A 23423-nucleotide genomic window follows, 5' to 3' on the forward strand; every position below is an offset into this window, starting at 1 on the left:
CTTCCACCTGGTTCTACTCCATTTCCTAACTCTCTAATGCCCAAGACCTACTTTCTCTCTGAGGATAATACTGTATCGGTTATTCCTTTTTCCTTCTTTTTTTTTAACCATGAGTTAGTATCTGTGGGAAAGGTTTCTTTAAGAAAATCTCTGGCACTGAATAGTAGTATCTGCATTAAGTTTTTCTTCCTTTTTCTCTGTGCTTAGTCTTCCCGTGAGTTGAGGGCTGAAAAATGTTGAAGATTGAACTTAGCTACTCTAGATGTACAAACAATTTTAGTGGTTCTCTGACTTAGTAGGTGTAATGACTTAAGCTTGGAAGTCAGTGCCCTTCTGAAGCCATGTGTCCCAATGCTCTTCCATCAGCTACATACTCTAACTCTTGCCCCAGTTATCTCTATATTGTTGTTGCTCCAAAAGACTTCCCCATTGCTTATTTTCATATCACTACACTATTAGCCTTATTTTTTGTTGTGATTTGAATTCTCTTGAATTTTACGTGAACCATGAACTATAAATGGAAATAACAGGTTTATAACTTGAGAGGATTGTTATCACTTGGTTGAACTGCTTCAAGGGTTCAAAACCTTGCTTCTGTGTGAATGTGTTAGTGATTGGTATCTTACCCTGGCTCACTTGTGCAAGTAACTTTTCTCAAACTGATGTGTAAGGTTGTATCAAGAGGTAAATATGAATACACACACACACACACACACACACACACACACACACACACACACCCCTCTTATTACTGTGTCTATTATATCCTACAATAGGCTATAAACAAAGCAAATACTAAGTCAATAATTAAAGTAAGAGTTTAGTTTTGTTGTCAACTGAAACACAGGACATTAGAATGACTGACTGAAAGATGGTTCTAACAGTTTTAGTTTTAATAACTGTACAATGGCGGAGCCATTAATGAAACTAGAGAACACTGTCCAGTAAAAACACTAGACAGGGCTAAAGCAGGGGTTTTATCTTTGCTACCTTATGTTTCACTCAAGAACAGAGGTCAAGTAAGATGTCAGACACTTAATCCTGCAGCTCAGCAGAAAGGCTGGGCTGGAGACTGAGTTACAAGTACACAGATGGACTTTAAGCCATGGACGGAAGGGAGTGAAGAACTGTTTTGAGACTATTTAAGAGGCAGTTACTGCTGGGTGATGAACATGAGGACTGGAATCTGTTACTCTTTGCAAATTGGCTTTATATGTTAGGATAGTCTTGGGTTCACAGCAAAAGAGAGGTTGTGGGGTTCCATCATTTACCTTCTCCCCCACAATGACTGCCCACTCCATCACCAACATTCTCATGGTGGGACATTTCCTTACTACTGATAAGCCTATACTGACTTAGGTGGAGCACTCAGACTTGTATTATATTATTATTGTGCACACGATAATGTGTGTCAGTATGGGTACACTCAATCCAAGGTATGCATGAGGAGGTCAGAGAACAACTCTAGAGAATGGATTCTTTCCTTCCACCATGGTTTCCCAGAACTGAACTCGGGTCGTCGGATTTGTGCAGCAAACACCCATTGAGACATCTCAGTGCCCCCCCCCCCTCCAAAGACCATTTATAATCAACAATTTCACAAAGAGCAATGACCTAGTCAAGCGTAGTTTTAGCCAGCTAGCCTATACAGGCAAAGATGTCCCCAACCTTCAGTTCCTCCTGCACCTCTCAAGTGCTGGAATTACAGGTAGATGCCACATAATACTGTTTTTGGGGTTCTAGAGGATACTGTTCATGGGGTGCTAGAAGATACTGTTCATGGGGTGTTAGAGATCAAACTTAGAGGACTTTGTGCTAGGCAAGCACCCTACAAACTGTGCTACATCCCCAGCTCCTCTCAGGGAGGTCTTTAAAGGATCTATAATAACTCATCAATAATAGAGAAACTATTACTGGGAGAAACATTAAGGGTGAATGGGTAATTAAGGAGTCTTGTGCCTTCAGATCATTAGATAGGCAAGAAAGGGTGAACTTAAGGTATAAAACAAGGGGACAGCCTTAAGGAATGCCCTACTTAACTTTAACTGTTAGCTTGGCATTAAGTGACTTGAGGAGAATGTCTCAATTGAAGAACTATTACCCAGATCAGCCCGGCCTATGAGCATGTCTTTTGAGGGCTAACCAGATTGTTAATAGATCTAGGAGAGCCCAAGCCTCTGTGAGTAGCACTAGTGCCTGGGCAAGTAGTCCCATGTCATAGAAGAAAGCTAGCAAAGTATGGCATCAGTGTATGAGCCAGCCAACAAGCAGCATTCCTCTGTGGTTTCTGCTTCAAGTTCCTGCTTACATACACGCCCTGACTTCTCTCTGTGATGAACTCTGACCTAGAAGCCAAATAAGTCCTTTCCTCCTTATATTGCTTTTGGTCAGAGCACTTTATCACAGCAAGAAAAATCAAACTAGAATAGGGAGAGACAAGCATTTTATCTTTGCAATAAGAAAGTATAATAAATAGGGATGGGTACAGGTAGTTTGTTAGACATGCTGGTAGAAAAATAGGTAGCTAGACCTGAGCAGGGTTAGACATATGGCAAGAAAGTGACACAAGGAGAAAGGACAAAGGAGCAGAATATGTCCTGACTGAGAAAACTCAGGTAAGGAGGGACATGGGGATACAAAGTACACTGACAAGTGAAGGATTAGCAGACAGGAATAGCCAGTGAGGCCAACAACAACAAAGAAGTGTATTTGAGGAAACAGGAAGGCATGTAAATAAATGGTAGTCATTTTTTTTTTTTAAGTTTCTGAGTAATCTGGGTGTGGTAGTATGATGGTTTGTATATGCTTGGCCCAGGGAGTAGCACTATTAGGAGGTGTGTCCTAGTTGGAGTAGGTGTGTCACTGTGGGCATGGGCTTAAGACACTCATCCTTGCTGCCTAGAAGTGAGTCCTCCACCAGCAGCCTTCACATGAAGATGTAGAACTCTCAGCTCCTCCTGCACCATGCCTGCCTGGATGCTGCCATGTTCCTGCCTTGATGATGATGTACTGAACCTCTGAACCTGTAAGCCAGCCCCAATTAAATGTTGTCCTTATAAGACTTGCCTTGGTCATGATGTCTGTCCATAGCAGTAAAACCCTAACCAAGACAGGTAGCACAGGCCTTTAATCCTAGCACTTGGGATACAGAGGCAGACATTATCTCTCTGAGTTCATGGCTAGCCTGGTTGGTCTACACAGTTTCAGGTCATAAAGAGGCACTGTCTATAGTAGAACAGTTTCCAGCATGGTAAAGGTTAGAGTCTGACCCTGAGAGTAGACTTCTGAGGGGTGGAGGTCTGAAGGCTGAGAAGTCAGATGCTGGAAGGATACCTATGCAATGATTACTAAGTATGATGAGAGGAACTGTGATGTGGAGTAAACCAGGCACTGGTGCAGAGATGTGTAGGTGGTGAGCCCAGACCTGGAGGGGCGCTAGTCTGACAGCACGTATTTTCCACTGCTACAGTTTTGATTGAGGAGGAAGTGACTAAAGCCGCAAATAGGAAAAAGGTGAAGAAGCTATGGGCCAAGAAATACATCTTCACTTGTGAGGTCCCTGGGTGGACAGTGTTCCCTGAAAGCACAAGGCAAGGAACGTAAAAGTTTATTTCAGCAATGTCTCTATTGAATGATGACAACTACACGTTCCTGAAGGCAGAGGAAGAACTATGGCGGGGTGCTGTAGGGTTGGAAGACCACACATGATTAGGATATGCATCAAATCAAGTGAAATTTGATCCCAGTGATTATAATGGAGCCAGCAACAGCAAATCACACACAAACTTCCTGATGGCTTAGCACCTTCTGAATACAGCAGAGCTCACAGGTAGGAAGCACACACAGAGAACTCACTAGTACAGCACCTGCCCGCCATCCAGTTCCACTAGGCCCCATCTTTTAAAATCCCCAGTCTCACTCTTACACTGATGGATTAGGGTTCCTGTATGCGACTCTCTGAGGAACAGCACCTTCGCTGTAATGAGCTTTGACGATGGGGCTCATACATCTCTGCTCTGACCACAATCTCAGGGTCATGTTACAAACAAAAACACCAAGAAAAGAAAAACTGGTTTTGGTGGCTGAGGCTTGTAATCCAAGTTATTTAGCAGACTGAGGCAGAAGGAGCTGAAGTTCATGGCCTTGCTGGCTATATCTGTGAGACTGTCTCAAAATTTAATGGACAGAGTTGAGCAGATAAAAATCCCCAGTACAGAAGCAGAAACTCCGCACACAATCAAGGGCTTTGAAATGACTTGCCCTCTGAGTCTCATCTTACCTAATTAATGCACAGCCACATGCTAATTATGTAACTTTGGGGACACCATTCATTCCCCTAAGCCCTAATTTCCCAGTATGTAAAATGGAGTAATTATAGCATTTATCCCAAGGTCATTTTGAAGATTAGATAATGTGTAACAAGATGGTGTAACATAACACATTGAAGTATATAACTACCAGCCATTATTACTCTAAGTATATTTCCAATATTATCCCGATAGTAGGGCCTCAGACTTCCAATTTTCCTCTCCACATCATGATGACAATCAATTTCCAAAAGTGAGTTTGTTTCATAATTAGTCAATTCATTAGACATTTTATAAACCAAACTGTTCCATAGCCAAGGAATTTTTGGTCAATTATCTTTTCAAGTTCAAAGTTCAGTGCTTTTTGGGTTTTGCCCGTTTGTTGATAGCACATTGTAAGTGCACCTCTGGGTGGCTCAGTAACCGCTACACAGCCCTGCCTAGCCTAGAATTCATGGCACCCCTCTTGCTTCAGAAACTCCAAAAAATGCTCATCTCAGTGCTCGGCATGGAAGCAACTTACACTTTGCCCCCAACACAATGTCAGATTCAGTGCACAGTATTTCTAAAGCAACTTGATCATAAAATGATGCTGGAGGCCTAAAAATATACATGTTAAGAAAAGCTAAAACAATAATACTAATCATATATATAAAACAAACAGCAGTGTCTAGAGAACAGCATACGCTCTTCCTATTTCACTTATTACACCTTTCCACCCTTCAGATCTTTTTTTAAAAAAAGAAAATTTATATATATAATATATAATCATTTATATGTATAATATAATATAATATAATATAATATATATACTAATTTATATACATATAATATCTTCAGACACACCAGAAGAGGGCATCAGAACCCATTACAGATGGTTGTGAGCCATCATGTACTGCCTGGGAATTGAACTCAGGACTTCTGGAAAAGCAGTCAGTGCTCTTAACCATTGAGTCATCTTTCCAACCCCCCACCCATTAGATCTTTTTTTTTCTTCCATTTTTTCTTTATTAACTTCAGTATTTATTTACATTTCCAATGTTATTCCCTTTCCCGATTTCCAGGCCAACATCCCCCTCCCCCTCCACCTCCCCCCTCCCCTTTTTTATGGGTGTTCCCCTCCCCATCCTCCCCGCATTGCCGCCCTCCCCCAACAATCACGTTCACTGGGGGTTCAGTCTTAGCAGGACCCAGGGCTTCCCCTTCCACTGGTGCTCTTACTAGGATATTCATTGCTACCTATGAGGTTGGAGCCCAGGGTCACTCCATGTATAGCCTTTGGGTAGTGGCTTAGTCCCTGGAAGCTCTGGTTGGTTGGCATTGCTGTTCATATGGGGTCTCAAATCCCTTCAAGCTCTTCCAGTCCTTTCTCTGATTCCTTCAACAGGGGTCCTATTCTCAGTTCAGTGGTTTGCTGCTGGCATTCGCCTATGTATTTGCTGTATTCTGGCTGTGTCTCTCAGAAGAGATCTACATCCTTCCTGTCGGTCTGCATTTCTTTGCTTCATCCATCTTGTCTAATTGGGTGGCTGTATATGTATGGGCCACATGTGGGGCAGGCTCTGAATGGGTGTTCCTTCTGTGTCTGTTTTAATCTTTGCCTCCCTATTCCCTGCCAAGGGTATTTATATTCCCCTTTTAAAGAAGGAGTGAAGCATTCACATTTTGATCATCCGTCTTGAGTTTCATGTGTTCTGTGCATCTAGGTAATTCAAGCATTTGGGCTAATAGCCATTTATCAATGAGTGCATACCATGTGTGTTTTTATGTGATTGGGTTACCTCACTCAGGATGATATTTTCCAGTTCCATTCATTTGCCTATGAATTTCATAAAGTCATTGTTTTTGATAGCTGAGTAATATTCCATTGTGTAGATGTACCACATTTTCTGTATCCACTCCTCTGTTGAAGGGCTTCTGGGTTCTTTCCAGCTTCTGGCTATAATAAATAAGGCTGCTATGAACATAGTGGAGCACGTGTCTTTGTTATATGTTGGGGCATCCTTTGGGTATATACCCAAGAGAGGTATAGCTGGGTCCTCAGGTAGTGCAATGTCCAATTTTCTGAGGAACCTCCAGACTGATTTCCAGAATGGTTGTACCAGTCTGCAATCCCACCAACAATGGGGGAGTGTTCCTCTTTCTCCACATTCTCACCAGCATTTGCTGTCACCTAAGTTTTTGATCTTAGCCATTCTCACTGGTGTGAGGTGAAATCTCAGGGTTGTTTTGATTTGCATTTCCCTTATGACTAAAGATGTTGAACATTTCTTTAGGTGTTTCTCAGCCATTCGGCATTCCTCAGCTGTGAATTCTTTGTTTAGCTCTGAACCCCATTTTTTAATAGGGTTATTTGTCTCCCTGCAGTCTAACTTCTTGAGTTCTTTGTATATTTTGGATATAAGCTCTCTATCTGTTATAGGGTTGGTAAAGATCTTTTCCCAATCTGTTGGTTGCCGTTTTGTCCTAACCACAGTGTCCTTTGCCTTACAGAAGCTTTGCAGTTTTATGAGATCCCACTTGTCGATTCTTTTTTTTTTTTTTTCCGGAGCTGGGGACCGAACCCAGGGCCTTGCGTTTGCTAGGCAAGCACTCTACCGCTGAGCTAAATCCCCAACCCCTCCATTTGTCCATTCTTGATCCTAGAGCATAAGCCATTGGTGCTTTGTTCAAGAAATTTTCTCCAGTGCCCATGTGTTCAAGATGCTTCCCTAGTTTTTCTTCTATTAGTTTGAGTGTATCTGGTTTGATGTGGAGGTCCTTGATCCACTTGGACTTAAGCTTTGTACAGGGTGATAAGCATGGATCGATCTGCATTCTTCTACATGTTGACCTCCAGTTGAACCAGCACCATTTGCTGAAAATGCTGTCTTTTTTCCATTGGATGGTTTTGGCTCCTTTGTCAAAAATCAAGTGACCATAGGTGTGTGGGTTCATTTCTGGGTCTTCAATTCTATTCCATTGGTCTATCTCTCTGTCTCTGTACCAATACCATGCAGTTTTTATCACTATTGCTCTCTAATACTGCTTGAGTTCAGGGATAGTGATTCCCCCTGAAGTCCTTTTATTGTTGAGGATAGCTTTAGCTATCCTGGGTTTTTTGTTATTCCAGATGAATTTACAAATTGTTCTGTCTAACTCTTTGAAGAATTGGATTGGTATTTTGATGGGGATTGCATTGAATCTGTAGATTGCTTTTGGTAAAATGGCCATTTTTACTATATTAATCCTGCCAATCCATGAGCATGGGAAATCTTTCCATCTTCTGAGGTCTTCTTCAATTTCTTTCTTCAGAGGCTTGAAGTTCTTATTGTACAGATCTTTTACTTGCTTGGTTAAAGTCACACCAAGGTACTTTATAGTATTTGGGACTATTATGAAGGGTGTCGTTTCCCTAATTTCTTTCTTGGCTTGTTTCTCTTTTGTGTAGAGGAAGGCTACTGATTTATTTGAGTTAATTTTATACCCAGCCACTTTGCTGAAGGTGTTTATCAGGTTTAGTGTTTCTCTGGTGGAACTTTTGGGATCACTTAAATATACTATCATATCGTCTGCAAATAGTGATATTTTGACTTCTTCTTTTCCGATCTGTATCCCCTTGACCTCCTTTTGTTGTCTGATTGCTCTGGCTAGAACTTCAAGAACTATATTGAATAAGTAGGGAGAGAGTGGGCAGCCTTGTCTAGTCCCTGATTTTAGTGGGATTGCTTCAAGTTTCTCTCCATTTAGTTGAATGTTAGCAACTGGTTTGCTGTATATGGCTTTTACTATGTTTAGGTATGGGCCTTGAATTCCTATTCTTTCCAGGACTTTTACCATAAAGGGGTGTTGAATTTTGTCAAATGCTTTCTCACCATCTAATGAAATGATCATGTGGTTTTGTTCTTTCAGTTTGTTTATATAATGGATCACGTTGATGGTTTTCTGTATATTAAACCATCCCTGCATGCCTGGGATGAAGCCTACTTGATCATGGTGGATGATTGTTTTGATGTGCTCTTGAATTCGGTTTGCCAGAATTTTATTGAGTATTTTTGTGTCGATATTCATAAGGGAAATTGGTCTGAAGTTCTCTTTCTTTGTTGGGTCTTTGTGTGGTTTAGGTATAAGAGTAATTGTGGCTTCATAGAAGGAATTTGGTAGTGCTCTGTTTCAATTTTGTGGAATAGTTTGGATAGTATTGGTATGAGGTCTTCTATGAAGGTCTGATAGAATTCTGCACTAAACCTGTCTGGACCTGGGCTCTTTTTGGTTGGGAGACCTTTAATGACTGCTTCTATTTCGTTAGGAGTTACACCCATTAGATCTTAATGGAACCTTACTTAACCTCTAAACTCATGACTTTCTTTCATAGCTCTTAGAGGCACAGGTACTGACACACTTGAAAGACTATTTGATTAATTTCTGTCACTTCTCCCTGTAAATGGTAAGCTTCAGTTAAAGTAGTGTATATACTGATATATATATATATATGTATATAGATATATATTTGTTAAAGTAGTGTGTGTGTATATATATACACATATACATAAGTATGTACACATACTATTTTAACTGAAGCTTATAATTTGCAGGGAGAAGTGACAGAAATATATATATATCCATACATACACATTTATGTATGTATGTATATATAATGCCCTTATCCCTAATCCCTCACCTCTAGCACAATATTTGATACAATACACAAAGTGACGTCTCAATATCTACCTCAAGCTAGCCTTAACCTCCGTCCTCTTGCCTAGCCACCAGCATGCTGGGGTAAGACGCATGTACCACCACTTCAAGCTTCAGCTCCTTTTATACACAGGGACTGCTGTGAAGAACTCAATTGTTTATTAAGTGAAAAGTGGTTAAATAAGTTACTCTACATTCGTATCATACAATGTTTTTTAAAGATTTATTTATTTATTGTATATGAGTATACTGTAGCTGTCTTCAGACACACCAGAAGAGGGCATCAGATCCCATTATAGATGGTTGGTAGCCACCATGTGGTTGCTGGGAATTGAACTCAGGACCTCTAGAAAGAACAGTCAGTGCTCTTAACCACTGAGCCATCTCACCAATGTTTTATAATGATTAAAAATCTTGAAATTAGCTGAGTGTGGGGGTCCAGGTTTGTTGATTCCAGCTATTGGGAGGCTGAGGCAAATCTGCCTAGATAACACAATGGGTTCTAGGCCAGGCTAGTAAACAGACTATCCTGATAACAATAAAAAAAAATTGTAGTTTATTACATGCATGCTATATCATACTTAGATATCTACAAACATATATAAAACTGTTAATAGTAACTACACCTGAACTGTAGGCCTGAGAAAAGTAATCTTTATGTTCTATTAACTTGGTACAGTGCTTTCAAAAACTATGCATTTCTTTTAATTAGTTAATCTAATTAATTTTCTTAGGCTCTGAGCAACTTTGAATACATATAGATTATCATATAATTACGCTTGTCTCATACTCGTATCTCTCTGTACTTTTATGCTTATTTAGTTTTTGAGATAGGGTCACTCTACATATCCCTGGCTGTTCTGGAACTCAGTATGTAGACCACATACTGATCCACATTCATTCCATTCTCTTAATTATGGGAAAAAAATCTACTCAGCCCTTTGTGGCGGGTAATGGTCTGAAACTCTCCACTCCATTCATACAACACAGTGCCCTCTAGAAAGGCCATATGTCTAGACAAGCCACTTGTATTTTGTTTTATTTTGGTTTTCAAGACAGGGTTTCTCTGTGTAGCCCTGGCTGTCATGGAACTCACTCTGTAGACCAGGGTGGCCTTGAACCTAGAGATCTGTCTGCCAGTGCTTCCTGAGTGCTGGGATTAAAGGCATGTGCACTACCTCCTGGCATGTCTTTATTTCTCAAGAATTTTTTAATGAACCATACAACCATCTTGACAGGATAAGAGCAGAGATAGTACTAACCCAGTATTATAGAGTAAAAACAACAGAACTAGTCTGAGGTCTCTCTTTTGCTAAAGCAGTCACATGAACTTCTGGGGAGATGAAGAAATAGGGCACCAACAACAGGACAAAGACACAATTCTCCCTGGGTCCAGTTCAGTGAACCAATGAGTGTAACTTTAATTACAACCTCTTACCATAAAATGGGCTTAACAAGGACAAATGCTGTGTGGCTATCCCACTGAAGAAAATGACTATGTCAGCATCCATCAATCAACCGTAGATAGCTTACACATACACTTGAGGGAAGATGATGCCTCTTAAGTCCCTCCCAACTCTGTGGCAGATTATTAATAGACCCAATCCTGTGCCTCACAGGTAATCACAGGTGCCAAGGGTTCAACAGGTCACTAACCATGTCATGCCCAGACGACAATGTTCCACATCATCATTACACACCATCTCCTCTCCAGAAAAGGAAGCAAACTCATCAAGACAGAATCAACAGTGCAGTCAGCTTAATGAGAAGAGATTTAAATCTATTTTGATCTCTTCCCCTTCTAAACCTGTAAACCAGTGACCATAAAGACAGGCCTCTTTTCAATAAGGTCAGAAAGTGGGAGGTTACAGAGTTTGGTATGAATACTTTACTGTTAGGTAATCCTCCTATCAAGCGAAAGCTCCTTCTGACTCTGTTGGCCATTTGGAAGACTAGAGCAAGCTTTTTATCTCTTAAAAAGTATATTCAAATATGAAAAAAGAAACACTTTATTTGCAAAAGCATCTATCGTAGCCAGGCATGGTGAGAAGACTGAGGCAGGAGAATCACTGCAAAGTGAATGTCGAGCCTAGTCTACATAATAAGAACCATTCTCAAAAGATTAAAAACAGGTAGAGGTGGAGTGGGAATAGGGGAAGGTTCCCTAACACTCCTTTATCTGTCCAGTCTTGAATTTAAAAACTGCCTTTAGACTAGAGAGCTGAGACAACCTGGGGCCCCAGTTTCCTTGCTCCTGGGAAAGGTCTCATTAGTGTATCTCACAATTAGATTTAAGTATGGTCTAGTCTTACTTCCAAGGCTCTCCACAGATTTTAAGATGGCTACAGGGGCAGTGAAAGGAAATTATACTTTACACTGCTGTTCGGGTCAAACTGTGGATTAATCCATTTTTCTTTACCAACTTTGATTCCATAATGTTTTCTAAAATACAGGAAAAGAAGGTGTATGGACCCAGTGTCTGCTAACTCCATGCTCTGAGGGCCTAACTTAAAACATCTTTCTTTACTCTTCTTTACTGAACTGCCTTTCCTTTTAGCAACTGCTATTGAAATCTGTAATTACAGATCGATTTGTTTAATTACTGCCCACATTACTCAGAGAACTACAAGCTCCATAAAGGTAGAATCCATATTTTTTAACACTGTCTACCCAGGGTATAGAACCCTGCACATGAAAGGTAGTTATTAAACATCTGAGAAACAAAGAAAGAAAAATCGAGTACAAGTTACTATAAATAGATAGCATTTTAATGTTCTAATCAGCTGCTGACCACCTGTTATGTCTGTCCCAGAGTACTTACTCTTTTGTTAGCTTCAGAATAATCCTATCAGATTTCTCATTTGAAGCTAAAGTTCACAGAAATTACTAAATTACTTCAAGAAACAAACAGGAAATTTGAGCTCCTGTTTATGTAAATATTAACTTTATCTGATGTAAAGCTGGCCTCCATGATAACTAAAGCGGTTTATCTGTTCCCCACTCAGTTATGGGGAAGGAGATAGCTATCCACAGAAAATCACTAGTCATACATTATCTCATGTGACCTAAACAATCTGAGTTTTCTTCCAGTTTACACAAGTCCCGCGAAATTTAATAACTGTATAAACAGCAAGCAACTATTTTTACTCAAGTCAAACAGTTTGCTCTTACAATCTCAACACCAAAGTGAAATAACATTTTGTTGATGAGGGCAGTGACGATAAGATCGTACCATCTACAAACTTATGGGCTTGGGAGTTTTCGAAAAACAGTAGCTGCACAAACTTTGAGAAAAATTGCAAGAGACACTGGGGCGAGAGCTTTCATGTTCTTGTTGCATGGACGTGATCTAGATGGGGGCATCCAAGGGCTCAATCGCACCATCGGTACCTTAGGTTGGATGAATTCAGGCTGCCCTGTCCAGTCTTGGCACCACTAGTGAGATGTACTGACCATGAGATGTATTCACGGAATGGAGCCAAGCCAAAGAAAGGGCGTGGGAAGAATATTTTAGGCACGATTGCACTGCAGCCAAGACTAACTGGGCTGCAGTCCACGCTCGCCAACTCTTCTCCGTTTCTCTCTCTCTCCCCCTTCCAACCACTTTTTCCTGGGATGGTAGTCAGTACAACAGGCAGGGGCCTACCTTGGTCTGAACACTCTTATCAAACTTGTCATTTTTGAAGGTGAACGTATTCTGGTGCTTCTGAGGCCGGGACCGAGTCACGTTGCCTTTCTGGGAACTCATCACCAAAACACAAGCACCATAAGTTGGTGCAGCCCTTAAGTTACAGGAAAGGGAAAAGAAGTTCCCGCCCCAGGTTGAGACTATCGCCAGTGACCCGGAAGAAGTTCTTCTACTCCTTCCGTCCCAGCCCCAGGTTGGCCCACGTGACTCATTAGAGAGGTCACGCTCCGCTCTTCCCTACCGCGCATCCTCGACAGTCCCCTTCGCGGAAAACCTTCCTCAGACCCAAGGTGCAGGTCCAGCTTTCTTCGAATCTAGAACTCCCCCATTGGCTCGAACGCGGCTGTCTATCGCGGCGGAGGGGCGGAGATCCGTCGTTTCGATTGGCTCTTCTTTTCCGCAATCCCCGCCTCCTGCCGAACGCTCCCAACCTGTCTCCGGCTCCGTAGCGTAGCGACTCCGCTGCGCAGTTTGTGATTGGTGGAAGGTGGGCGAGGCCGGTGCACTGCCCGCCTGCAGTCCGGAGCCCGGGTCAGCTTCGGCGCCCTCCTCCAGTCAGTGACCAGCTCGAGCCGCGCTGTGCGCCGCTCGCCCCCCGCGGCCCTCCCAGCTCTCGCCTGCCGCGGCCGCGCGCTCCGCCGCCTGGCGGGCTTAGGAGGTGCCAAGGAAGGCGGGCTGCGGAGAAGGCAGCGCCGGCCCAGCGGTGCGGACGGCAACCACGGCCGCACGGGACCTCGGGCCGGAGAGCCCCGGCGGCGGCCGCCCCTCGCGCCGGGGCCGTTAGTCAGCAGAACGCGAACGCGCGTGAAGGGGCCACACGAAGCGCGCCCGGGCACCGCAGCTCTCATTCGCGTTCTCGCCTGGCCGGGCCGCGCGCGGAGTCGGCGGGCGGCGCCCCGCGGAGGACAGCGCGTTGGCGGCCGCGGCCGCCCAGCTGCAGGTGCGTGTGGCCCGGCTGCTGGGCCGTCGGGGGGTCGCCGCTCTGCGCTCGGGACCAGGCCCAGTGGCTCCGGAGCGGAGCAACCGAACAGAGACCCGCGCGTCCGGGAGGGAGGACCGCAAGATGGGGTCGGGCGCCGCTCCCCTCCCTGGACCTGGGCCACTTCGGGCCCTCGCTCTCGGCTCGGTGTCCTGGTCCCGGCAGCCTCGATTTTAGATGGAGTCCGCTCGGAGCTTGAGCAGGGTATCCCGCTCCGCCTGTCGCGGGAGCTGCTTTCGATGGCTTGAACTTAGATCATCTCTGAGAACTCAAGGAGGTTGGATTTGAATTGAAAGTTGGGGAGTTCTGTTTGAAATTGTATTTAATACTAAACCAGGAAAGTTGTGTCAAATTAGATTATAGTGTGTGGAGGACGCTGGGAGAGTAACCTCTCCCCGCTTCTTGGTTTTTTTTTGTTTTGTTTTTTTTTTTTTTTTAAAGGAAAGAAAACGTTCAGAGCCTCAATCTTGGTGAGATTTTCTGTCGAAAGCAGAATATTTAGTTCCTTCAGTGGTGCTCTGATTTAAGGCAATATGAAGCAGATTTGGTAAGAAAGGATTAGAATAACGGGGCTCCGCGGAAAGGGTGACCTTTAAATTTTTTCTGAGTTTATGAACGATATTCCTTGTGCGGTCTGTAGTGCTTGATACCGAAGATAATTCATTTACATTTTTCAAGCCTTCAGTGTATAAAGACAATTTTGGACATCTTGGGCCAGTATTTGAAACCAGTAAGTCTTGAGTAGAACATCAGGTGCGGTTTGTGATTGACATTCATTTGTTTACATTAACAGGGATTTTCAACACTTAGAGAATTTGTGTGCATATGCTTGGCGCATGGATTCATTTGGGTAATATATCTACTGGTAGCCAATGCGGTATTTTGAATATCACCATTATTATCGGTGCCCATGCTTGTTACTAAATTTCATTTTGGGAGAAGTGGTAGTAGCATGAAAGGTGACGGTGTTGGAAGTTGAAAATGGATACAGTATCTGCTGTGCCTTCCTTACTGTTTCTGATCTAGGAGGAACTTAAGTAGCACCTTCGCCCGCCCGTATTTTGACCTCTCTTTTCTCCTACTCTAGTATTAATAAGGTTAATTGGCAAAGATGGGATTAGATTTTCAGCAGGCTAGGAAGCTTTAAATTTGTCCCTTGGTGTACAATACTCCGTTTGATTCGTGGCTTGTTTACTTGAGTACCATCGCTCGTTTTGCCTTGTGAATGAAACAACTGAAAAAGCAGGGTCCCCTCCCCCGACAGATGGACTTATTGAAAAGTACTAGAACAAGATAATGTTTTAGTAGCTTAAACTCCGTAGAATGAGGCAGTTGGTGCCTGGTACACATTCTATCACTGAATTGAACTACAACTCCAAGCATGAAGTTCTAGGCTTAATCAGTGTCCACATTAGTAATATAAAAATGTGCCACCTGCTTAGCACACACTGCTCTTTAGAGACCTCTGTTCCCTTCCTAGGATCCACACGGTGGCTTATAACCATTGCTAACTCTGTTCCAGGGGATCTGTCACCCTCATCTGATCTCCATGGACACCAGGCCTGGTACATATAACATGCAGGCAGACAAAACATTCATACACATAAAAAGAAATCTAAATCTCTTTCATTTAAAATTGTACCACCTGCTCAGTGTTTAGAGGTATTAATTGATAAGCTTGTGTGTGTGTGTGTTAAGATTGGTATTATAGCAGTGTTAACAAGGAAATTTAGGGTTTATTGACTTTGTTGGTTTATGTCACTAACACTCTTAAAAGTGGTTTTTCTTGTAATTCTCAAAATGATGTCTCCCTTTCCTTCCCCGTTAGGAATCTCTCTCTACTTTGCCTTGTCTACCCCAGCCTTGTGAGTGGGAAAAAATGACTTTCTGGCTTTTACATATTAAGTAAATAAAAAAGAGAAAGGAATTACTTAAATAACCTAAAGTTAGTAAGAACTGAGACTTGAGCCCACATCTTTTGACTTGTCTTCAGTTCTTGGTGTTGAAGCAGACTTTGGTGCCATGTCTCTACTCAGTCTTCTTTAGTCTCTGTAAAATTGCAGTGTAGCAGTTTCAATTTGGTGCCAAAATTTAATGAGGATTCGTGTACCTTTCACCTAATGGAAGAAATACAACTGCAAATCAAAAGGATACTTTCCTTATGTCTTGGTCAATTCTCCCAAATGCTACTCTTTTCTCCCACACCAACTGTTAACCTTAAATTGTCATGGCTCCTTCTGTCATGGTTCATATAAACAGCATCTAGGTCCCTGAACACTGTGTGTGTGTGTGGGGGGGGGGGGGTGATGGTCTTAAATTTATTTGAGCGTGATGTTTAAGTCTTTCTGTAGCTTGTATTCTCAATCTGGCCAAGATTCATCCTATTTTTCCTGTATTTTTGTTTTCACTGCCCTGTGGCTACATACAAATATTCTATGACCAAACTCTGTGCAGTCTCAAAATTATATTGCTTAGTGGTGACCTTGGAATCTTTCTGTAAGTATATTCTTGGATTTGCATAAGAAAATTGTCTGACAATAGGGTTCTGAAAATGTCTTGCTGTCTTGTCTTTTTAAGACAGAGAGAGATTCTCAGTAGCCCAAGCTGACCTTAAACTTGAGATTCTCAACTTCAGCCTCCCCATTGCTGGGATCAGAGGTGAGCACCACCGATACCAGCTTGTCTTCTCATATGTGTATTTAAACGTGTATGCAAGATATCACTAGCTGTTGATTCTTAACTCTATATCCTCTTTTTATAAAAAAAAAAACTTGAACAGATTTTTTAGTGCTTTTAGTTAAAAACCAAAATAATTTGTGTTTCATAGGTCAGTACTGGAGCTGCTACACTCAGACCTTGCTCCTGTGCAGTGCTCTATCAGCAGCATCAGAAGCACCTGGGAGTTAGGGTCGCAGTGCCTCAGGTCCTAGCCCACTGGCTCAGATGTACAAGGTTAATGTGATTGCAGGGTTTGCATCCACACTAAACTCAGGATTACGAGAGTGAGGAGCTCTCGTAACATCACTGTCAGCACAGTTGCTGCCACTGTCCATTCTGATTGTTCTACTGAATTGCTTTCAGACACCAAAAGCAGCACTGTGGCAGACAAATGATCTTCTAAACTCTCAAACTTAACTCCTTGAAGTTTGAGCAAAGCAGCATACCCTCTTCCTTTTCCACAATAGAAAAATTATTTAATGTCATCATCTGTGCTAAAACAATATAACTAGACAATGAGTACATTTTTAGAAATATCTGACCTTGGAGTTAGTTTTGTTTTTCCTCTGGTTTCCCAGTGACTGTCCAGTGGAGAAGTTAAAACTCAGCAGCATTATCTTTTTCTAGTTTGTTTTGATCTTTTTTCCATTGGAGGGGTGTAGGGCTAGGGACTCACTGTGTATCCTAGGCTGGCCTTGAACTACTGATCTTCCACAGCCAAGTAAAAATCTAGTAACATTATTTTCATACAGGGAAAGTACTTGCCTCCCCTGGTTTTTAGGTTAGTGGTGCTTCATTCCAGATACCTGTAGGCCTACATTAAGAAAGATTACCCTAGTCCATAAATCTATGTTAGATCACAGGATAGGAGCTTCTCTTTATGAGATAACTGCCAATTTTCTGTTCAGATTGGTTGCACCAATAATGGATGAAATCAAGTTTTCCATTTTATTGATCCTTTAGACTTTAGTTTTTGCCTTTCCAAAAACAGATGGTACTTGATTCTAGTTTCACTCATATCTCCCAATTATTTGTATTGTTGGTAATGGTTTGATTTATTTTTCTTTGTTAGCCATATATTATTTTTCTGTTTTTTTTTTTCTTTCAATTTTACCCTGTTGATTTTCTGTGTAACAGATTGGGATCTTAAAGATACCTTCTTCCCCTCTTTAGCATGGCTTTCACTTTGAATACCATTTTACTAAGACTTTTTACAGTCCAGTGGTTTCCTTTATTTAATGTTTTAAAATGCAGTCTTACTCTGAAGCCTAGACTGGCCTCAGATTAATAACAGTCTTTGATTTAGCCTATCAAGTGCTGGAATTATCAGCACAGTGGTTCCAAATTTTTTATTTTAATATTAGATTTAATTATACTTTAATGTTTTCATTCTTAGTTGCTGTAAACAGTGCTGTCAGCTTTACAGAATCTAGAATCATTTGGGAGATGGACCTATGGGCATGCCTTAGGCGGGGGTCTCCTTGTTTGTGTTAATTGATACTGGAGGACTCATCCTACTTGGAAGTGACATCATTTCCAATACAGGGCTTTTGGACAGCTAAAATGGATACAGTGAATGAACTAAGCACCAGTGTACATTTCAACTCTGCTGTCAGACTGAATGAATGACAGTAGTTATCAAATTTTATTATTCTTCAAAGTTTTATTATTAATTTGTGTATGTATGTGTGTGCACGCTCCTGTCCATATGTATGCATATGGCTGTGGAGCAGTGTAACCAGCTGATTCACGCTCCCGACCCCTTGGCTTCCTACCCCAATGGGCTGCAATTAACTTTCTCACTTTAGCTGCTTTGTCAAGAATATTTATTACAGAAGAGTATCTAAGATCTGAAATTCTGCATTTTTATCCATAATAAGGGGATTGTAAATTTGTATTCATTGAAAGAAACTATCTTTTTATTGAAATTGACTTTTTAAAATATTAATATTCTTTTTTGACAAAGTGGTGATGGTCATTGGATTTAGTTAGTATCCCTCCCTCTATGGAAAATTAAAATTTGGCAACTCTCCTCCTGAAGATACCATTCAGTGGTAAAGAACACTTGCTGTTCTTCCAAAGGACCTGAGTGTGGGTTCAAGCACCCACATTGTGTGGCTTACAACTGCCTGTAGCTCACACACATACATACACAGATTAATAATAAAACTTTGAAGAATAATAAAATTTGATAACTATTGTCATTGCAATTGCATTTTTTTTTAAAGAAATTCTTGGAATTTACAATCATTGTGTTAGAGTACAGATTGAACATTCCTAATGGGAAATTTCAACTCCAAAGTGCACAACTTTTTGAGTACTGGCATAATGGTCAAAGGTTTTCAGATTTTTGAGTATTTTAGGATTTCTGACTTTGGGGTTAAGAATGCGTGGCTAGTAAAAAGTCTAAGAAAAATAATGTCAGAATAGATTTCTGGTCCTACTCACCTCTCAGGGAGTGCTCAAGCCATACGTGGGACGTGCGCTCCATCTGAGGCCCACATTCAGCTTCTAGATGTGTGACCATGGCAGGCACTCTGCCACTGATCATTACTTGAAGCCTCATTTCACAGTATGCTTTATAGGTTTTTTCATATTTTTTTCTTATTTTGGTTAGGGTTTTTCAAATGATACTCATAATTCCAGTCTTCTTTAGTAGAGTAAAATGTCAGAATAAATTAAAATATTTAAATGTAAGTTGGCTCAGATATGGGCCCTGTTTTGTTTCCTTGGGAACTATACATTTAAAAAAAAAAGCTTAAGTAAGTTCTTATGTGCAGATAAATAGGAAAGTGGGAGTGTGTCTACTGCATAGGCACTGCTCACTTTATAGGGTTGATTGTGGTGCTGAAGGGAGGCTTATGAACAAAATAGATGAAGATGCCTAACTTACTCCTAGAACTCAGCATCTAATTCAGTCTCAGCAAATAAAATGTCTAATAATATTAGAAAGTGATAGATATTTCAGAATAAGTAACACAGGGTCCAGGAGAACAAAGGAAGCTGTTCGATGCTCTAAATAGGATGGTCATATTAGGTTTCATTGAACAGGGGAGAATGAGCAATGCATGCAGTCACTGATGGCATTAACTATGCAGATCTTAGCAGAATCTAGTAAGAGTAGACAGAATAGTCTTTGCATTAGGCCTGTGTGCCTGGCTTTGAAGTTGTATAGCTTAGAAAAGTTAATTAACTTAAAAACTTACAGTATGGTTTTCTCATGTATAAAAGTATAACAATGTAAGAAAAGTATTATTAAGATCAAGAGATAAGTAAAATAACCCCACTTTATTCTCACATGGAACTCTGTACTTTGTTTTCACAGTATATGTCACAGCTTGTAATTATCTGCCTCACGGTTTGATAAAGCTTATCTCACCCCTTCTGAAATATTGATGGGAAGAACCAGTTAGTACAGTACTGTTTCATTAACAGACACTCAGAGACAACCTTTAAACCTTTTTCCATTTAGAAGTTGTCTGTTGAAGGTTTGTGGAGAGTGTTTTGTTTATACAGTCTCTTTGAATTAGAGCTTTAGACTGTGTACAGGCGTTAGCTCATTAATCACCACACATCTCTGTGATGAAAGTGGTAGGTATGTCTCATCCCGCACTTTAAAGGCACCGAGCCTGCTGAATCACAGTGACACAGAATCAAAGCCAATCTGGATCACAGATGACACTTGGTTCATTCTTCTGTCCACACCCCTACACACATACAATATTGCTAAAATTCATTTAAAAGCAAAAGTACACGAACCATAAATCATTAGATTTAGCCTTTGGAAATTTATGAGGAAGCATGGAATTAATATTCTAGTTATGACTTTGTTTTCACATTTTTCTCTTAGAGCTCCTCAAAATATCTGAAGTGGTGTCAAAAATAATCATAAGAGTTGCAAGCCTTTGTTCTTAAAAACAATTATCTCTGGACCTCAAGGAATTCTTTTTTGTATGGCTTTATGGATTTCAGATTTATTGAGGATATATAGTCACATGGAATGATAGGAGTTAGGCAATACATAATGGGGTTGGGGATATAGCTCAGGATAGATGGAGGGTCTTACTGGCCATGGCAAGGTCCTAGGTACAATCCCCAGCATTAGGGGGAAATGAATGTGGCATGTAGTTACTGTAGGTCAGGATGAAGAATTAAAGATAGAAACAACCTTCCCCCTATGACAAAACAAAAGCATATGCCTCCAGGAACAAAAATGGAATGCTGTTTATCAGTTGCAATAAAGTTGCTTGGCTTCTGAGTTTAGGGTGTCCTTAAGTATGCTTTGAAAACTGAGATAATGTGACATAGTTTGTGTAATAACCTCCAAAAAATTCTATCCCCAGATTGTGACCTAGATTTTGATTCTGATATTTTACACAGTGTACAGGTCGCTCTCTCTCCACTAGCCCCTGCCAAAAAATGGTAGGTTGTATCTAAAATAGTGTACTTTAAAAAAAAAAAAAAAAAGGAAGGGAGTAGATTTTGGGCTGTTTAGTTCAGACTTGCCTTGAGTCTTTCTGTCTCAGATGCCCTAATAGCCAGTTACATTTCGTTCACCTAGTTTGCAGGTTACATTTTATTTACAGACTTCAGTGTAATTTTTATTAATTAAATGTTTAGAACAAGAAGTTAATATTAATAACACTTCTTGTTTTTAAAGGGCATTCCAATATAACCCCCTAGGGTACTAGGATACTAGCTTTATAATTTTATCAGTTAGGATCCATAATACATTTTGTTTCATAATATGGAAATACAAAAATCAAAATGAAACTTTGGCTAAAGAGAGTATATAAACCAGACAGCATGGGCATATTATAGTTCAGGGCAGATTTTTATTTTTCCTTGAGAAATAAACTTTACATAAGTCTTGATATGGGAGAGGGGGAGTTCTTACTTGGAGGTGAATAATAGGAACAATTTTTTTCAATATATACAATGTACATGTACATAGAAGGAAAAAAAGTGTGTGTATCTAGGATCAACATGTGCAGTAGAATAAATGAGTAGAGGCCATGATGCAGTATGACATGCTAAAGAGTTGAGGCTTGTTCAAGAGGGCCCACATGACTATTGAAATATGTAATCAGGAAAGCAGCATCACCTGGCAGGAATACAGAGTATTGATTTGATAGATATGGGGTATTACAACGTGATTGCACAGTGATTTTATAATATCTGGTGGAAAGTAGTTAAGAAATGGCTGAAGAAGATTGGTGGAAGATACAAGGAAAAAGGGGCATTGGTTTAATGAGTCACGAAGTACAAAAAAATACAGACTGAAATATTTAGGGTATAGAGTTTAATGAAGGGATTAAGAAAATCTTAAGATTTAGATAGGCTTTGGTGTCCTTAGTGTGTAAGTGGCAGTTAGAGTCTTGTGTTTCGCCAAACATGGTGACTCATTTCTGTAACCCTAGCAAACTTGCTTGAGATGAGCTTGGTTTGGTTCGTAGCAGGATGAGGGTCTACTTTTTAGGGGGGAGGAGAATCGAGAGTTTCTGTGAAATAAAGATAAAAAACAAAAAACCAATCTGTCAGAAAAAAAAAAAAACTTATAGACTGTAGAAATTGAGGTTGAAAATTAGCTTTAAGAAGGAACGAAAGGACAATATTGTTACATGATATATTGTTGTGCTTTAGTATTATAAGAGGTTGAAAGAAGAAGTTCATTGTAAGCCTGAAAAGTAGAGATTTGATTCTGAAGAAATCACGTACAGGAGTGTCTCTCTCTCTCTCTCTCTCTCTCTCTCTCTCTCTCTCTCTCTCTCTCTCTCTCTGTGTGTGTGTGTGTGTGTGTGTGTGTGTGTGTGTGTTTAAAAGGTCTTTGTTTACCAATAGAAGAAACACGACCACCAGAAGATGGTGCAAACTACAGATGAATGGGGTCTTTTGAGAGATTGATCATTATGGGTACAACTTTCTCAAGAAAAAAAAAACCAGTCATGGTTTGATTAATTTCTGTTTAGAAGAGTGGCCAAACACATGACTACCAACTAAAGTAGTTTGTCTGGATCTAGTTAGTGTGTACAGGTTTTAAGACTACTTAACCTTCTCAGCAGAGCTGCAGCTCACAGTTGAGAAAACTGAGACGCTAAGACGCCTACGGTCACATACAGGGTCACTAAGGTCTGATGTGAATGCTTATGTGTCTAGTTCCAAAGGCCAGGCCCCAGGTTAAAACCTGATGTATTAGGACCAGTTAGTTTCTTTGCAAAAAGTCTGTCAGTCATTATCACTGGAATTGCATTCTGGGAACTCACATGGTCTTAACTTCTGCATGGATACTGAAGCACATGCATGTTCACATAAATACACAGATATGCTCATAAATGAGTCTAATTTAAAATAATTTTAATTAAAAAAAAGATGAGAATGCTATTTAGGTTTAGCCTAGTAAATCACTTCAAAAAGCCTACATTGTTTATTCTTTTTAATGAAATGTTTTGTTTTTCAAAAAGATAACATTTTACATTATAAAAGTAGGAGAAACAACCTCAGAATAGAAGGTATTAATAAAAGTGTATTAGCTTACAACTGATACACAGCTCCGAATACTAAACTTGACTGGCTTAGAAAGATAAAGAAGTATGACTGGTGACCATGCCCATAATCCCAATACTGAAGCCTTCCATGGAAGGTCCTGAGCTTGAGGACAGCTTAGACAACATTAGAAAACTGACTCAGATCAAGTAAGTAAATAAATTATTAAATATTAAGTATTAAATTTGTTTGGCATATCTAACTTATCCATAACTATTTCTGTTTTGCTAAAGAATAGTGAAAACTTTTATCACAAACTAGCATGGTCCTCAAACTTCCACTGCCTAGAAATAACTATGAAATAGCAACTCTGTGCAAAAGCATGGTACATTACTGTTTCAGAACAAAACCCATCATGGCTGAAGATGTGATGGTGTTCATAAAAACAGTTGAGTTTATTTGTTTGCATGTTTGTTTATTGGGGGTGACCATGGAACTCATTTTGCAGACCAGGCTGGCCTGAACTCAGAGATCTGCCTACCTCTGCCATCTTTGGTATTAAAGGGGTGCA

General features: G+C 40.6%; 2 protein-coding genes across 10 annotated transcripts in view; one reads left to right on the forward strand and one right to left on the reverse strand.

The window, feature by feature from the left end:
• C1h9orf85 (similar to human chromosome 9 open reading frame 85) overlaps positions 1-13125 on the reverse strand; it is a 61852-nt gene extending 48727 nt beyond the window's left edge. For 2 of the 8 annotated variants that reach the window (XM_063268484.1, XM_063268485.1), the window contains exon 1: positions 12631-12907. Coding sequence is in view for 5 of the 8 variants with exons in the window: in XM_039084319.2 (XP_038940247.1) it covers positions 12631-12732 (102 nt within the window). In the remaining 3 variants the exon portion in view is untranslated. Of the gene's footprint in view, positions 1-12630 lie in introns of all 8 variants that reach the window. The other 6 variants (XR_005488977.2, XM_039084319.2, XM_039084317.2 and 3 more) reach the window with 6 other exon arrangements.
• Positions 13126-13473: 348 nt separating this feature from the next.
• The window catches only part of Abhd17b (abhydrolase domain containing 17B, depalmitoylase), a 34434-nt gene continuing 24484 nt past the window's right edge, over positions 13474-23423 (forward strand). The window contains exon 1 of one of the 2 annotated variants that reach the window (XM_006231162.5): positions 13474-13612. The gene's annotated coding sequence lies outside the window, so the exon portion shown is untranslated. Of the gene's footprint in view, positions 13613-13647; positions 13929-23423 lie in introns of those variants that run through there. The other variant, NM_001014028.1, reaches the window with a different exon arrangement.

The sequence above is a fragment of the Rattus norvegicus genome, chromosome 1, assembly GCF_036323735.1.
Source record: "Rattus norvegicus strain BN/NHsdMcwi chromosome 1, GRCr8, whole genome shotgun sequence".
NCBI lineage: Eukaryota > Metazoa > Chordata > Mammalia > Rodentia > Muridae > Rattus > Rattus norvegicus.